The following is a 15,282-nucleotide window of genomic DNA, read 5'->3' as shown; positions in this document are numbered from 1 at the left end:
GAATGCAAAAAGCAGCAACCATGAGGGAAAGCCACAGCCTGAGCCCTCACCACCAGGAGTGAGCTCCTGTGTGCTGGCCAAGGGCCATGGCCCTGGGATCTGGGAAGGGCCCCAGGATGAGCACTGTGGCTGGTGCCCAGGGCTGCTGGGGGTTGCATGCTCTGAATGATGATGGAGCCCAGAACCTTCTCGGCACTCCCAACAGCTGACCCTTGCAGCCTAAAATCTGCAGGTCCACTCCAGCGACTGCTAGTGCAGCACACAGAGCACAGTACCTCTACTGAGAACCTGACATCACCTCCTCAGTGGACGGCCATCTGCACCTAGATGAACACAGCCAGGGGCTCAGGGGCAAACAGGAGAGACAGGAACATCTTCCTTGCTGATGTTCACAGAAGACACTGAGTGATGGGTCAGCACTGGACAAACGCTGGACTAACACCCAGGCCATTTAGAGGTGGGGGCTCAGTGACCAACTTCCAGCTGTAGACGGCCACAGGTGCCTTTAGAAAGAGTCCCTGCCACGCTGACTGTGCCCCGGGGGAGACCTGAAGGGAGCACAGCATGAGAGCACTGGCTACTATAGCCCTACAGCATGCTCGTTGTGCTGAAGGCACAGCTGGGGCCAGACACGAAGGGGACGAGGGACAGGGCACCAGGCTGAGATGTGGGCCTAACGGTCTCTGAACAGTCAGGTGGGCACACTCCAGCAGCCACCACACGAGTGGCTGAAAACCCACTTGGGCACACAGGGGTCTCTCATGTCAGAGGTGGCCTTGCTGCCCACTGAGGTTTCATTTTCTTAACAGTAACTTTCCAGGACGTAATGATACCCAGAGAAAAAATGTAAAAACTATTTGGAGGTAACCTCAAGCCCAGATTTTCCAGCTTCCTTGTGAGAGTTCCTGTTCCTTCTCTCCAGCCAGACTATCCTCTGACAATGGTTTGGTTAACAGGGAATGCTAAGTGTTTCCCCTTGAGGCTTGGAGCTTAACTGAATCACTACATAAGGGACACAGGCCAAACCTCCCAGTACTCCCAGAGCCAGCCGCTCCTGGAGGGTGTGCCGGAGAGTAGACACTACACAGTCCATGGTGAGCGGGCAGGGACAGGCACTAGAGCTCAAGATAGCACGCAGGTGGACTGCCCTGGATATAAGGCTCTGACACAAAGCTCAAAAACACACACAGGCCCCCCAGCCACAGCCAGCACTAAGTGGCTCACCCACCCTCCCAAGCAGAATAAATGAGAGAAGTTTTGGAAAAAGAAGAGCACAGAGTAGCTAAACACTGGCTACAACAGTGGCCCATGTGAAGTTTCCACATGCCTGTGGTGTGGCTGGGCGTGCCACTGTGGATCAAGGTCATACACCCGCAAAGAAGTGAAGGGCAGGGTCTCCCCATCCACAGGTCTGGCAGTTGCCCCTGGAGAGCTGTGATGAGAGTCCAAGGTTAGTAAGCCCACTCACACCAGACCACAGGTGTGCAAGTACTGCAGAGAACCCCTCAGACCCAGTCAGGATGGGGGCCTGCAAACCAGGACTCCCTGCCCCATCTGCAGAAAGCCACCTGGCCCTGTGTAGGCAGCTTGGTGGTTCCAGGGGTACCATGCATGCCCATTCTCCATTGTGGTGGCAGGCTGGATGTCGTCTCTCCCCAAGCTCAGTCACATCTGAGAGAGAGGAGGACAGATGGTTGGAGGGTACCTGCCTGTCACTGGGCTTCAAAAAATGCTGTCTTGTCTGCCAACAAACCCCAGTGGGCATTTCGACTGAGGTCATGCTGTGCCCCGGATTGCTTGGACCGTGACCAGAGCCCAGGGCACCCACAAAAATCCCGTGCTGACAGGTGATGGGCAGTGGGGTTTGCTCTTGAGGGCCAGGGGATGTCATGGCAGGTGGCCTGGTGAGAGGAGGAGGGCAGCCAGGCAGCGAGAACTACTCTTGGTCTGGCCAGCTCCTCCCAGCCCCTGCCTGTGAACCAGGGAGTGGACGGCCAGAGGTAAGGCTGACAACTGTACTAATACAGAGTACAAGGTGCAGAGGAAGTGCCCCGGTCCAGGTCTTGAGAGGGTGGGGAGACCACCCCCTGGAGGGTGACAGGCGCAGAGAGACCACTGTCAGCCACCAGTCCTGCCCAGGAGAACAGGGCCTTTGATCAGGGACCCTGTGCCAGCTGTGTAAGGAGCGCCTGCTGGGATGGTTACCCTGGTGTACACAGAGCTGCGGGGCAGCCTCCTGGGCCAGGGAAGGACTTCAAAGGACAGGCCAGGGGCCGCCAGGCAGCCCCAGCTTCTCCCAAGCCTGGGTTCTGATGGCCAGTTAAACTACCTTCTAATAATTAATGTTCTGACATCAAAGGCAAGAGCCGCCTGGGTCTGTAAACCATCCTGGGCCTCAGCTGAGGACCTGTCTATATTTTATCCTGTCTCTTTAGACTCTTTATTTAAATCCAAACACCACACACAGGCAGAACATTAATGGGAAACTTAGGAACTCTTTGATTACTAAAGTGTACCTTTGAAGTTCCCCCAAAAGTTCTGTTCTGTCCCCTGCTCCCCTCCCCCAGCACTGAAAAGGGACACAAAGCAGACACCATGTGGCCAGCCGGCCCTCTGGGTGTGTGGCTGTTAGTGACAGGAGGCACGAGGAGGCGGGTGGGGGATGCTCCACTACCAACCAGCTGCTGGGGCTCCCAGATCAAAGGCAGTGCTGCTGGCAGCCAGGCAGACCACCTCCTGCCTGGGGCCCCGGGTCACTGCTAAGGGATGCACTGGGATCCTGGGCCCTGACAGCAACCATCCACTGGTTGCTGAGCACAAGCTCAGGCTACCCCCAGATGCCTATAGGGCCACAAGCAGGTTCCCAAGAGATGCAGACCAGGGCCTGCCTGGGTCAGGGGGAGCCAGGGCCCCACTCCATTAAACCCCTGTGCCTTTCGATTAGAGAAGAGACAGCCAGTCCTAGCCCCAGGGCCCCCCAGGAAGAACAAGCCCAGACGGAGTCAGTTCCCCAGCATAGCTCACCTCACCACATGGGTTTACTTTCAGCTACTGATTCTGAGCCCAAATGACAAAGACCATAGAATTGGGGATGCATACTAATTTCTAATGTGGACCAAGCATCAGCAAAGAAGACAGTAGCATCCCCAAAGAGCTAGGACAAAACTGCCACCACCACACCAGGATAAATGGTCATGGAACTCAGGACTGGCTTCACCCCCATGCCTCCCCTGTGTCCTTCAAGCAAGGGATACCAACGGTAGTGTGGGGAGCAGGAGTGAACAAGTCTGGCCACCTGCCCCTCTGCAGAGACCCAGGTTCCACTCCATAGCTGAGTCCCCCACCCCAGCTGGCACAGGTACCCCTGTGCTGGACCCTCTAGCCTCCCCAGGTGTGTGAGCAGGTGAGCAGGCTTTAGCACTGTGACCTCTGTAGTCTGTTTCACTTATAAACATGGCAAGACTCTGAACTGAAACATTAGTTAACCAAGACCAACAATGTAGCTAAAAAAGGAAGCATACATTGAACCTGAACTAACCCCTGGAATGCAAGAATGGCTCAAACCTCACCACATTAACTCATTAAGAGGAGAGAAGGCATAAAATTATCTCCATGTAGAAAAAGCAGTTTATAAAGCTCAACACCTACTTATGATAAAAACAATTTTGAAAACTAGGAATAGAAACAGGTTGGTAAAAGCTTTTCATAGCTCAGGCCCTGGCCGGTTGGCTCGGTGGTAGAGCGTCGGCCTGGCATGCGGAAGTCCCGGGTTTGATTACTGGCCAGGGCACACAGGAGAGGTGCCCATCTGCTTCTCCACCCCTCCCCCTCTCCTTCCTCTCTGTCTCTCTCTTCCCCTCCCGCAGCCAAGGCTCCATTGGAGCAAAAGATGGCCCAGGCGCTGGGGATGGCTCCTTGGCCTCTGCCTCAGGCGCTAGAGTGGCTCTGGTCACAACAGAGCGAAGCCCCGGATGGGCAGAGCATCGCCCCCTGGTGGGCATGCCGGGTGGATCCCGGTCCGGCGCATGCGGGAGTCTGTCTGACTGCCTCCCTGTTTCCAGCTTCAGAAAAATACAAAAAACAAAAAACAACAACAAAAAAAAGCTTTTCATAGCTCATATAATCCTTCAAAGATAAATTACTGGCTACCTGGGGAGGTGGACAAGGGAGATGTTGAGGGGAATACGGGGGGGGGGGGGGGGGAATGCATTCGGGGCAACACTAGAATCTATGTAAACATAATAAATTGCCCTGGCCGGTTGGCTCAGTGGTAGAGCATCGGACTGGCGTGCAGAAGTCCTGGGTTCGATTCCTGGCCAGGGCACACAGGAGAAGCGCCCATCTGCTTCTCCACCCCTCCCCCTCTCCTTCCTCTCTGTCTCTCTCTTCCCCTCCCGCAGCGAGGTTCCATTGGAGCAAGGATGGCTGGGGTGCGGAGGATGGCTCCTTGGCCTCTGCCCCAGGTGCTAGAGTGGCTCTGGTCGCAGCAGAGCGACACCCCGGAGGGGCAGAGCATCGCCCCCTGGTGGGCAGAGCGTTGCCCCTTGGTGGGTGTGCCGGGTGGATCCCGGTCGGCGCATGCGGGAGTCTGTCTGACTGTCTCTCCCCATTTCCAGCTTCAGAAAAATACAACCCCCCCCAAAGAAAACATAATAAATTAAAATCAGTAAAAAAATTACTGGCTACTCCCTTTAACATCAAGGTTAAGCCAAGGAGGCCCATGCCCTGGCTAGGTAGCTAAGTAGACAGAGCATAGCTGGGTTGGATCCCTGGCCAGGGCATGTATGAGAAGCAACCAGTGAGTACACAACTAAATGGAACTAAGTGAAACAATGAGTTGATGCTCCTCTCTATCTCTCCCTTTATCCTCCCCCCTTTGTCTCTTCTCTCCTCTCTCTCAAATCAATGGAAAAAAGTGTTTTTAATAAAATAATTTAAAAATGACTGATGGAAAAAAAGACAAGGATGCCCATTAAAATAAGTGCTATTCAACAAACATCAGAGAACAAGAAAAAAATTGAGAAAGACATAAAGACAAAACTGACAGTATTTGCAGGGGTCACAGCTGAAACTGAGAAGCTCCTAATGGTAATAAGGGAGATGAGCAAGGCTGCGAGTATAAACCAACAGCATCTCAGATAAGCTCCCCCACCACTGTAGGGCTAGGCTATTCTAACCAGCTTTCATGTCACTCTAAGAATGCTACAATGCAGAGGGTGGAGCCACTGTGGTTGGAAGGGCACACATAGGAAGGTGGTGAGCCTGAGCCCTAGGCACAGACACAGCAGCAGGGTCTCAGGGTGATGCCGACCCACACCTGTGCATCTTCTAGGGACTGCTCAGGTGATGACATGTAGCCCAGGCTGGAAAGCTAGGCTGGTCCCATGGTAAGGTCTCTTTCTTGGTGTTCCCAATGCTTAGAGCCAGCCACAAGCCAGAGGCTGAGCAGAGGCCTGCTAAGCTGGACTCTGGGTGGGAGGCAGTGGAGCTCAGGGCTGCCCAGGGAGGGAAATCGTACTGAGTCTTTATTTATAACAAGGTGAATCTGTGAGCTGCTGAGGAAACAGACAGAGGGTCCCCAAAAGCACGACTTCTAGGTTGCATGTTCCCAAAGAAGCCCACAGACACTCTGCTGTGTGACTCATGGAAACCAATGGAGAAAGCTCCAGAGTGCTCTGGGGAGAAAGACCAGCACCACCGCCCAGGGTGAGGACGGACCCAATAGCCCTGTCCCCTCTCGGGAGTTCCCACATGGCTGCAGCTGGCCAGAGCAGGTGCTGGGGGAAGCTGGTCTGACCCACAATGGACCAGAGATGGCCTTAGGGGCTGTGCCATTGGATACTGACAGTCCACTCAAGCAGCGCACTTAGAGGTCCTATTGCTCTGGGGGCTATGCTCCCCTAACCTGTTATTGCCTGCTCAGCATCACCATCCACCACCCTAGTTGGTGTGCGGTAAGAGAAGTGGAGAGGGTGATGTGAGACTTGAGGATAAGTGGGTGACAAGAGAGTCAAAAGCGCTCAAAGACTGATCTGGTATCACCTGACCAGGTGGTGGCACAGTGGATAAAGCATCAGACTGAGATGCGGAAGGACCCAGGTTCGAGACCCCAAAGTCGCCAGCTTCAGCGCGGGCTAATCTAGTTTGAGCAAAGCTCACCAGCTTGGACCCAAGGTCGCTGGCTCAAGCAAGGAGTTACTTGGTCTGCTGAAGGTCCGCGGTCAAGGCACATATGAGAAAGCAATCAATGAACAACTGGCCCTGGCCAGTTGGCTCAGTGGTAGAGCGTCGGCCTAGCGTGCGGAGGACCCGGGTTCGATTCCCGGCCAGGGCACACAGGAAAAGCACCCATTTGCTTCTCCACCCCTCCGCCGCACTTTCCTCTCTGTCTCTCTCTTCCCCTCCCGCAGCCAAGGCTCCATTGGAGCAAAGATGGCCTGGGCGCTGGGGATGGCTCTGTGGCCTCTGCCTCAGGTGCTAGAGTGGCTCTGGTCGCAACATGGCGACACCCAGGATGGGCAGAGCATCGCCCCCTGGTGGGCATGCCAGGTGGATCCTGGTCAGGCGCATGCGGGAGTCTGTCTGTCTCTCCCTGTTTCCAGCTTCAGAAAAATGAAAAAAAAAAAAAAAATGAACTAAGGTGTCTCAACGAAAAACTGATGATTGATGCTTCTCATCTCTCTCCATTCCTGTCTGACTGTCCCTATCTATCCCTCTATCTGACTCTCTCTCTCTGTAGAAAAAAAGAAAAAAAAAAAAGACTGATCTGGTATCAAAAAGGTAATATGCTACTGGACCAGGCAGTGGCTCAGTGGATAAGAGCATCAGACTGAGACGCAGAGGAACCCTGAGGTCTCCAGCTTGAGCACGGATATACCAGCTTGAGACTGGGACGCAGAGGACCCAGGCTCAAAACTCTGAGGTCTCCAGCTTGAGCACGGATATACCAGCTTGAGACTGGGACACAGAGGACCCAGGCTCAAAACCCTGAGGTCTCCAGCTTGAGCACGGATATACCAGCTTGAGCATGGGATTATAGACATGACCCCATGGTCGCTGGCTTGAGCTCAGAGGTTGCTGACTTGAGGCCCAAGGTCGCTGGCTTGAGCCACAGTCACTGGCTTGAGCAAAGGGTCACTGGCTTGGCTGGAGCCCCCCAGCCAAGGCACATATAAGAAAGCAATCGCCTGACCAGGTGGTGGCGCAGTGGATGGAGCGTCGGACTGGGATGTGAAGGACCCAGGTTCGAGACCCTGAGGTCGCCAGCTTGAGTGCGGGCTGATCGGGTTTGAGCAAGGCTCACCAGCTTGAGCCCAAGGTCACTGGCTCAAGCAGGGGGTTACTTGGTTTGCTGTAGCCCCCTGGTCAGGGCACATGTGGGAAAGCAATCAATGAACAACTAAGGAGCCACAACGAAGAATTGGTGTTTCTCATCTCTCTCCCTTCCTGTCTGTCTGTCCCTATCTATCCCTCTGTCTGACTCTCCCTGTCTCTGCCACACAAAAAAATACAAATAAAAATTTAAAAAAAAAAAAAAAAAAAAAAAGAAAGCAATCAATGAACAATTAAGGTGCTGCAACGAAGAACTGGTGTTTCTCATCTCTATCCCTTCCTGTCCATCTGTCCCTATCTGTTCCTCTCTCTCACTTAGAAAAAAAGAAGAAGACAATATGCAGCCTAAAAAACTAGCTCAGTGCACCCAGGCCAGGTAGCTCAGCTGCTTGGAGTATTATCCCGATATGCCAAGGTTACAGGTTCCATCCCCAGTCAGGGTACACACAAAAACAACCAATTATGCATAAATAAGTGGAACAACAAATTGATGTCTCTCTCTCTAAGTCAATAAATAATTTAAAAAACTAAACTGGCCTAACACTCACTGCTGGCAGCTGTGTTTATGCAGTAACTTATACCCTAAAAGCTGATGAGACAGGAGGCAACAGGCCTGTGTGCTGCACGGTAGGCAGTCAGAGATTTCCATGCAAAGGTGGACAGTAAATGCCCCCTACCAGCTTGTGCTCTCCACCTCCCTCTGCTTGGGTCGGACTTGCTCTGCCTGCCCACACACCCATCAGCTAGCAGTGGAGATAGCAGACAATCTGTAGGGACATGTGGCTCAGGAGTAAAGGTGGCATGGGACAGCCAGTGCCCAAGCCACCTTCATGTCAAAACCAGTAACTCTGGCAGAGACAAGGAACAACAGCTCCAAGGCACCACCTGGGACAGGAGTGTTCTGAGTCCCCACACCAATGCAGAGGGCCATCAGGTAGGCAGGGGTCACAGGGGCACATAAATGTGTTAAAACCCATCAAACTACACCTAAAATGGTGCCACTATAAAGTTGATTTAAGACAAAACAAACCCTGGCTAGGTAGCTCAGTTGGATGGCACACTGTCCCAATACGCCAAGGTTCCAAGTTCAATCCCCAGTTGGGGCACATACAAAAGGAAACTAATGAGTGCCTAAAAGTGGATGGAACAACAAATTGATGTTTCTCGCTCTCTCCTCTCTTTCTCTCCCCCTTCATTTCTCTCTAAAATCAGTTATTAAAAAAAAAGACAAAACAAAAACAAAAGATCACTTCCCTAAGAAGATGAAAACCATGCCCAGTGAGCCTGCTGCGCTCAGGCTGACGGCCTAGAGATCAGGTGTGGTTGAGGAAGGACCCCCCCGCCCATGCCCAGCTCACCACTTACCGGCTCTGGCTCTGGCTCTGGTTCTGGCAGGGGTTTCTGGCCAGGCCTCAACTTCTTCGGCTTGGAGGGGCCTCCGGGGCTGGAGAAGGACTTAGGCAATTTGGCTGCCAGTGGTATCTGACACCTCACAGACCCGCAGGGGCCCCCCAGGCGCTGGCCCCCTCCAGAGAAAGGCACAAAGGGGCCAGGTGTGGGCTCCTTTGAGATCTGGTTTGCCCAGGCATCTGCTGGCTTTGGGCCCAGGCCATCCACACAGCCAGCCTCTAAGGAGACCGCTTCGTCCTGACGGCTCACATCGCCCCGGCTGAGTCCTGCAGAATCCAAGGGAAGCAGAGGGCTACCAGCTGCCTGCTCAGCCGAAAGGGAGGAGGTTGGGATTCCTGGACTTTTGCTCCAGGAGACCCCAGGCTCCTGCTTGACAGTGGAGTCGCATCGTCTCATGGCAAACCTGAGGGGCCCAAAGGAGAGTGAAACTCCACACATGTATCTCAAAATCCCCCACCATCCCCACAGGTGGGAGGACCCCAGCAGTGGCCTCAGGTCAAGGAGCAAGACCCTAAGGCCACATGTCCTTCACTATCCCACACTTCCTGTTCTTTTCCTTTGAGACCCAATGTCTTTTACAAAACAAGACTCAGAGGCTCCCACCTGATGATGGCGCTGCCCCCAGTGAGGCCTAGGGACTGCAGCGTTGTGCTCTGCAAGGCGGCTCTGCCAGTCACCTGTGAAAAGGAAATAGGACAGGAGTGCCCAGGACATCTGCTGACCCCTTACTAACAAAGCTCTCCCGCCTTGCCTGGGCCAAGGCCTCGTACTGATCCATGGGAAGGCAACACAGGCCCTGCCTACCAGCCAAACCCACCTACCCCACCGCACCTAGCCTGAGCACTGACACCAGAGGTTCACACAGCTGGTTCCTGAAGTCTTAGTCCCGCTTCCTGAAGCCTAACCTACACCTGAGCACCTGTTCCCAGATCTGGATCTGTCTGCTGGACCCGACCCATCCGAGGCCTGAACAGGCAGGGTTCAGGTGTAGGTTAGCTGCATCTGGCCAACTGACCAGCCTTCTGATGGCTGCACTGACCATAATGGCCCTCATTCAGGCCCAGGTGTCTGTGTCCTCTATGGGAGGATATGTTCCCCCCAGTCCCTTCCACTCACAGCCCTGGTGGGCATGTTTCACCTATACCAAGGCTTCCCGGGGCCCCTTGGGGACAGTGGCCAACCCAGGCCAGGAAAGGGCACTGGGCCAGGGTCGAAACAAAAAGCCCCTGTGAGCTAGGGGACCAAGTGCCAGGAGGGTCCCCATCACAGGCAGGCAGGCGGGGACAGGCAAGGCCTCTGCCAGGCTGGGCCTACACCATGCTGCACTCAGTTTTGAAAAAGATCAAAACAGAGCAAAGCAAATATTTATTAAAATGAAACCACTTTTGTGACTCTTGGGCTTTGAGAGAAGCTGAGAAGACAAACAGGGCGTTGAGGGAGGTTCTGGGAGCAGTCGGCAGCCGTGGTTAGTTCCAGCAGAGCCAGAGTTCTGCTTTTTTCCATGAAACACATCATGCTTTCAGAGCATCCCTCCCCACTCGCTGCTTTGAAGGCGGGTAGAGGGAGAGTGAGTTTTCCAGAATGGAAAACGGGCTAGGTTGGCGTAGTGATGGGAGCAGGCAGTGGGCCCAGGCCAGGCGGGTGGGGCCACAGTGCCTACCTCATCCCTCATGTACACGCAGACTGGGCTGGCCTCCCACAGCTGCTCCAGACATGCCCTGCAGGAAAGGAAAGGACATCACAAGCCAGTCGCTGGTGTGCGGGACACCATGCTCTCAGGAAGGCACCCCAAGTACCACACAGTCACCACAGAGGCCTTTTCCATGGGCCATCAGCACACAGCCTAGGAGTCTCCTACCGGCCTGCGGCCTCCAGTCATGAAATGCAGGGAGGACACAGAGAAGGGGGAATGAGCCTCAGGTCACTGTCACCTCTGCCCAGGGTCAGGAATGAGAGTCCATGTGTGTGTGTGTGTGTGTGTGTGTGTGTGTGTGTGTGTGAGAGAGAGAGAGAGAGAGAGAGAGAGAAAGATAAATAGATATCTGGGCTTTTATATGAAGCCATCCTTTATGAGGCTAGAAGTGTCAGGAGCAGCTCAGGGTTTGATCCACTAAGTGACTGAGGACAGAGGCCCAGACCCTGGAGGCCATAAATACCCCAAGTGTCATCCCCTCCCACCAGACCCCACGGGCAACCCTAGGACAAACGGGGCTAAAGTCTTCCCTAGAAGCCTCATGTTGGGACTGCGCCTGCTACCTGCACCCAGGCTGGGAGACCTGAAGAGCTGTGACCTGGGGAGGGTGCTGCTGGTACCTCCTTGTGAACCGTGTCCAGATGCCTACATGGTCAAACAGGACAGGGCCACAAAGAGGGTTCTCAAGTGCCCCTAAAATCACTGTCACCAATAAACAAGAAAAGCAAAACCAAAGTCCATGCAGGGCTCAAGATGCTGGTGCAGCCAGGCCATCTGAGCACCTCAGCACTGAGTCACACATAGGCTGGACATAGGGGCCATGTGGGCCAAATGGGCAGGAAAAACCACAGATGTACCACAGACTTTTCTGTTGTCTGGGAAACAGCAAACACAGCCAGTGCCCCACCTCTACAGCCCTCCACGCTGTCACCCAGGTCACCAAGAGCCAGATGGTCCTACTTCTTACCCTGGAAGCCATGTTCTCCAGTAAGAAGGCAGCGGGCATCTATCTATCCACACCATACCAGCCACCGACATCCTCTCCTCTCGTAAACTGGACCCCAAGATGGGGCAGAGCAGCCCCCCAGAGCACAGCTGGATGAGCTCAAAGGATGGTGAGTGTGCAGGTGCACATCTGCACACACATACATGCATATATACGTGCAGACTCACACATATATTTGTGCAAATGCACACACTGCACAATGCCCAACACCAACTTGCACTACTCAGGCTCACACCAACCACCAGGTTACCAGCTGCAAGTGGGCCAAGTCCTGCAACCACAGGGGTAGTTTACTCCTTCATTTCCTGACATACAATCATCAACCAGCCCTTCTCCTCCAGAGGCGAGTCCCAGGGGCTGAGCCCATAGAACAGGAGGCTGGGGATGGCCTCAGGCCACGAAGCGCTGCCCTGTCTCATGTCTTCATGGCTCAAATGCCCATGTGGATGTGGTTGGGACGCGGGGACATGGACGAACCTGGAGACCAGAAGCACAACACCCCTGGCTGACTATAATACACTGTGCACTGGGCTTCCTGAGAACCTGACAGGTCTCTGCGATATTCTCGCGTGGGTTCTGCTGTTTCTTGTTTGCTTTTAACTTTTGCTTACATATGTTGTACAGGGCTGAGACCCACAATCCAGAGCCAATTGTGGGGCCCCAGGGAGAGGTGTGGCCTTACTCCTGCTGGGGCCCTGGCACTACTAGCCTCATGACCTCTGGAGGTCCCCATAGAAGTGAGAGATCTGGGCTGATAGCTTCAACTAGAGCAACAGCAGGTCAGGGCACTCCCGAAAGGGCCTGGGACCCCAGGTCTCAGGGAAGTACAAGACCTCAAAGTGCCAGAGTGACACCCCACTGCAATCCTTCCCCAGGGACCCAATGCCAGCAGGACCACAAATCACAAACAGGGCAAAGATTCACTTGCCTCCTGCCCTTGCTTGCCTCCTGCCCTCAGAGGCCTTTGGACATCAAACACCAGCCTGGCTTTGATGTGCGGCTCCTCTAGAGGGATCAGATTCCTAGTAGATCTGAGGGAGAGCCTGTAAACAAGCGAGGGGAGGGGAGGCCGCAATCACTTCCAGACCTTCCTGGCCAATTAGCAGAACTCTCCAGCTCAGTACAGTGGACCCAGGGGACATTCCAGCTCATCAAGGAGCCATTCCTCACGTACCCTCACTAAAGTCCCAAATGTCTCCAAGGGGGCTGAGCTGGGCCTCTTAAGGAGCCCTGTGCCCTGGACCCAGACAGAGCCCCAGGCATCATGAGAAGCTTCTGTAGGAGCTTCTGTGGGAGCCTACCTGCCCCCACTCCCCAGATACCACCCAGCCTGGTGGAACAATGGCTGGCGAGGACAAGCATGGTCTTGCTCTGTCTACAGTCAGCAGATGTACTCCCTGGTCAGGCGGGGGCAACAGGGACGGCCAGGCAGGGCAGAGCTGCTGCTGATGGCTTTAGAGATGTTCTTCACTCACCACAAAACATGTTGTCCCCATGAGTGTGGGCCATTGTTCACTCGGGCCATCTGGGGGCAAACCAGTATCTGGAGCCCCTTCTGTTCCTGTCACCTATTTGGGTCTGACCAAGAACCAACCCAAACCCAAAGCTGTGACTTCAGGTTCAAGAGGGACTCCTGCTGCCACAGAGAGGCCCACCTCAGGTGAGGCCACATCCCAAGGGGCCAGGTGACTCACCCACCACCACACAGCAGCCCATCCATAAAGAGAAGATGAGATAACGTTAAGGGAGCAAAGTCGAGGCCTGCAGAGCCAGCTTTCTCCTCCAAGGCAAACAGAGTGGGGACAGTTTCAGACAGAAAGTGGCCTCTGGCATTCCCAAGGAAAGAAGAGGAACTCTGAGTGGACACCCTGACATCTATACCTCTGGCCTCTTACAAGGCCCTAGATGGGCACACAAACCCACCTCAGTGTGATCCCAGGGGAGAATGAGCATGGGCTACCCTTCCCAGGGACACTCGAATCCCTGATTTTACTCAGTGGATGAATAGTGGTGAGATTAAGCATGGGCTTGGCTGTGGATCTGGGCTGAGAGCAGGGGGCCTAGAGCTTCAGAGACAATGCAGCCTGCGGTTGCTTGTCCAGAGTCCCTTGCCTGGTGGCCCTCCCTGCAGTAAACACCCGAGAAGGAGAGGACTGGCCAGTCCAGGTCCAGGCCAATGCCATCTGAAGTGGCTGCCAGCTCTACATGGACACTGAGCTCATGTATGGCAACCTACAAGGTGGGGCCTCCTCTAGATAAGACGAATGCAGATTTCAAAAACTACCACAAAAAATGCAGAATATCTCATCTTTTCTGTTTATGTATATGTTCACAGAGTAATATTTTGGATATATTGAGTCGATCAAATTCCTAAAATAAATTGCCCATGTTTTTACTCTCCTTAGATGTAGCTATTAGAAAATTCTTTTTTTGTTTTGTTTGTATTTTTCTGAAGTGAGAAGTGGGGAGGCAGAGAGACAGACTCCTGCATGCCCCCAACCCGGATCCACCCGGCATGCCCACCAGGGGGCGAGGCTCTGCCCATCTGGGGTGTTGCTCTGTTGCAACCGCAGCCATTCTAGCCCCTGAGGCAGAGGCCAATGGAGCCATCCTCAGGGCCAGGGCCAACTTGCTCCAATGGAACCTTGGCTGAGGGAGGGGAAGAGAAAGAGAGAGAGAGAGAGAGAGAGAAAGGAGAGGGGGAAGGGTGGAGAAGCAGATGGGCACTTCTCCTGTGTGCCCTGGCCAGGAATCTAACCCGGGACTTCCACATGCCAGGCTGACGCTCTACTGCTGAGCTGCCTGCCAGGGCCTAGAAAATTCTTAACTACCTCTAAAGCATGCACATGTGGCTCACGTGGTATGTCAAGTGGCCAATCAGTAGCCCAAATGCAGGGGTCAGGGCTAGACCACCATTCACCCACCCTGAGCCCTGTGCAAAGGACTCACCCTGAGCAACAGTGGACCCGGGTGCCCTGCTTGCCTGCAATGACTCACACCAAGATCTGCACACCACTTGCTCTGGGATGCTCACTTCTTCCCCAAATACCAAGAAAGAAAAGCTAGCCCCCTGTACCCCCCCACCAGTGGGGTCCCTGCAGCGGCAGGCAGCTGACCAGCTCTTGCCTGGCCCCAACAAAGTACCACCAGCCAATCGGGCACCTGGCCATCACTATGGGGCTGATGTCACCTGCCCATCCTCATGGGAACATGCCTCACAGTTAGTGAACTCTACCAAATAGCAAATTCCAAAGAAAGGCTGGGCTTGGAATTTTGGTAGCTGAAACTTTGGGACGCCCCTCACTGCTGGGCCAGCAATTCTGCCTCCAGGATTTATTCCCCAGGGAGGAACTGGGGTACACACAGACCCTGTCTGTGGAGTGACAGACAGAACTGGTGACTGGGTACACAGCTGAGCAGCCCCCACACAATCCGCCTGCATGGCTACAGAAACCACACTGAGGGACTTTCTAGGGAGGTATATGACCTATTTATAAGAAAAAAAGAGCCTGAACAGGCGGTGGCACAGTGGAAAGAGTGTCGGACTGGGATGCAGAGGACCCAGGTTCGAGACCCCGAGGTCGCCAGCTTGAGCATGGGCTCATCTGGTTTGAGCAAAAGCCCACCAGCTTGAACCCAAGGTCGCTGGCTCCAGCAAGGGGCTACTCGGTTTGCTGAAGGCCCACGGTCAAGGCACATATATGAGAAAGCAATCAATGAACAACTAAGGTGTTGCAACGCGCAATGAAAAACTAATGATTGATGCTTCTTATCTCTCTCCGTTCCTGTCTGTCTGTCCCTGTCTATCCCTCTCTCTGACTCACTCTCTGTCCCTGTAAAA

General features: G+C 54.0%; 1 protein-coding gene across 12 annotated transcripts in view; it reads right to left on the bottom strand.

Annotated features, from left to right (window-relative positions):
• ASPSCR1 (ASPSCR1 tether for SLC2A4, UBX domain containing) overlaps window positions 1–15,282 on the bottom strand; it is a 32,700-nt gene that overhangs the window by 9,081 nt on the left and 8,337 nt on the right. For all 12 annotated transcript variants that reach the window (XM_066234234.1, XM_066234235.1, XM_066234246.1 and 9 more), the window contains 3 exons: window positions 10,403–10,460; window positions 9,346–9,419; window positions 8,698–9,145 (listed from right to left, as the gene is read on the bottom strand). In XM_066234234.1, the coding sequence (XP_066090331.1) occupies window positions 8,698–9,145; window positions 9,346–9,419; window positions 10,403–10,460 (580 nt within the window). The remainder of the gene's footprint in view (window positions 1–8,697; window positions 9,146–9,345; window positions 9,420–10,402; window positions 10,461–15,282) is intronic.

This window comes from Saccopteryx bilineata, chromosome 6 (assembly GCF_036850765.1).
Source record: "Saccopteryx bilineata isolate mSacBil1 chromosome 6, mSacBil1_pri_phased_curated, whole genome shotgun sequence".
Classification (NCBI taxonomy): domain Eukaryota; kingdom Metazoa; phylum Chordata; class Mammalia; order Chiroptera; family Emballonuridae; genus Saccopteryx; species Saccopteryx bilineata.
The sequence above is the reverse complement of the archived record's forward strand: the minus strand, read 5'-3'. Positions and strand labels throughout refer to the sequence as shown.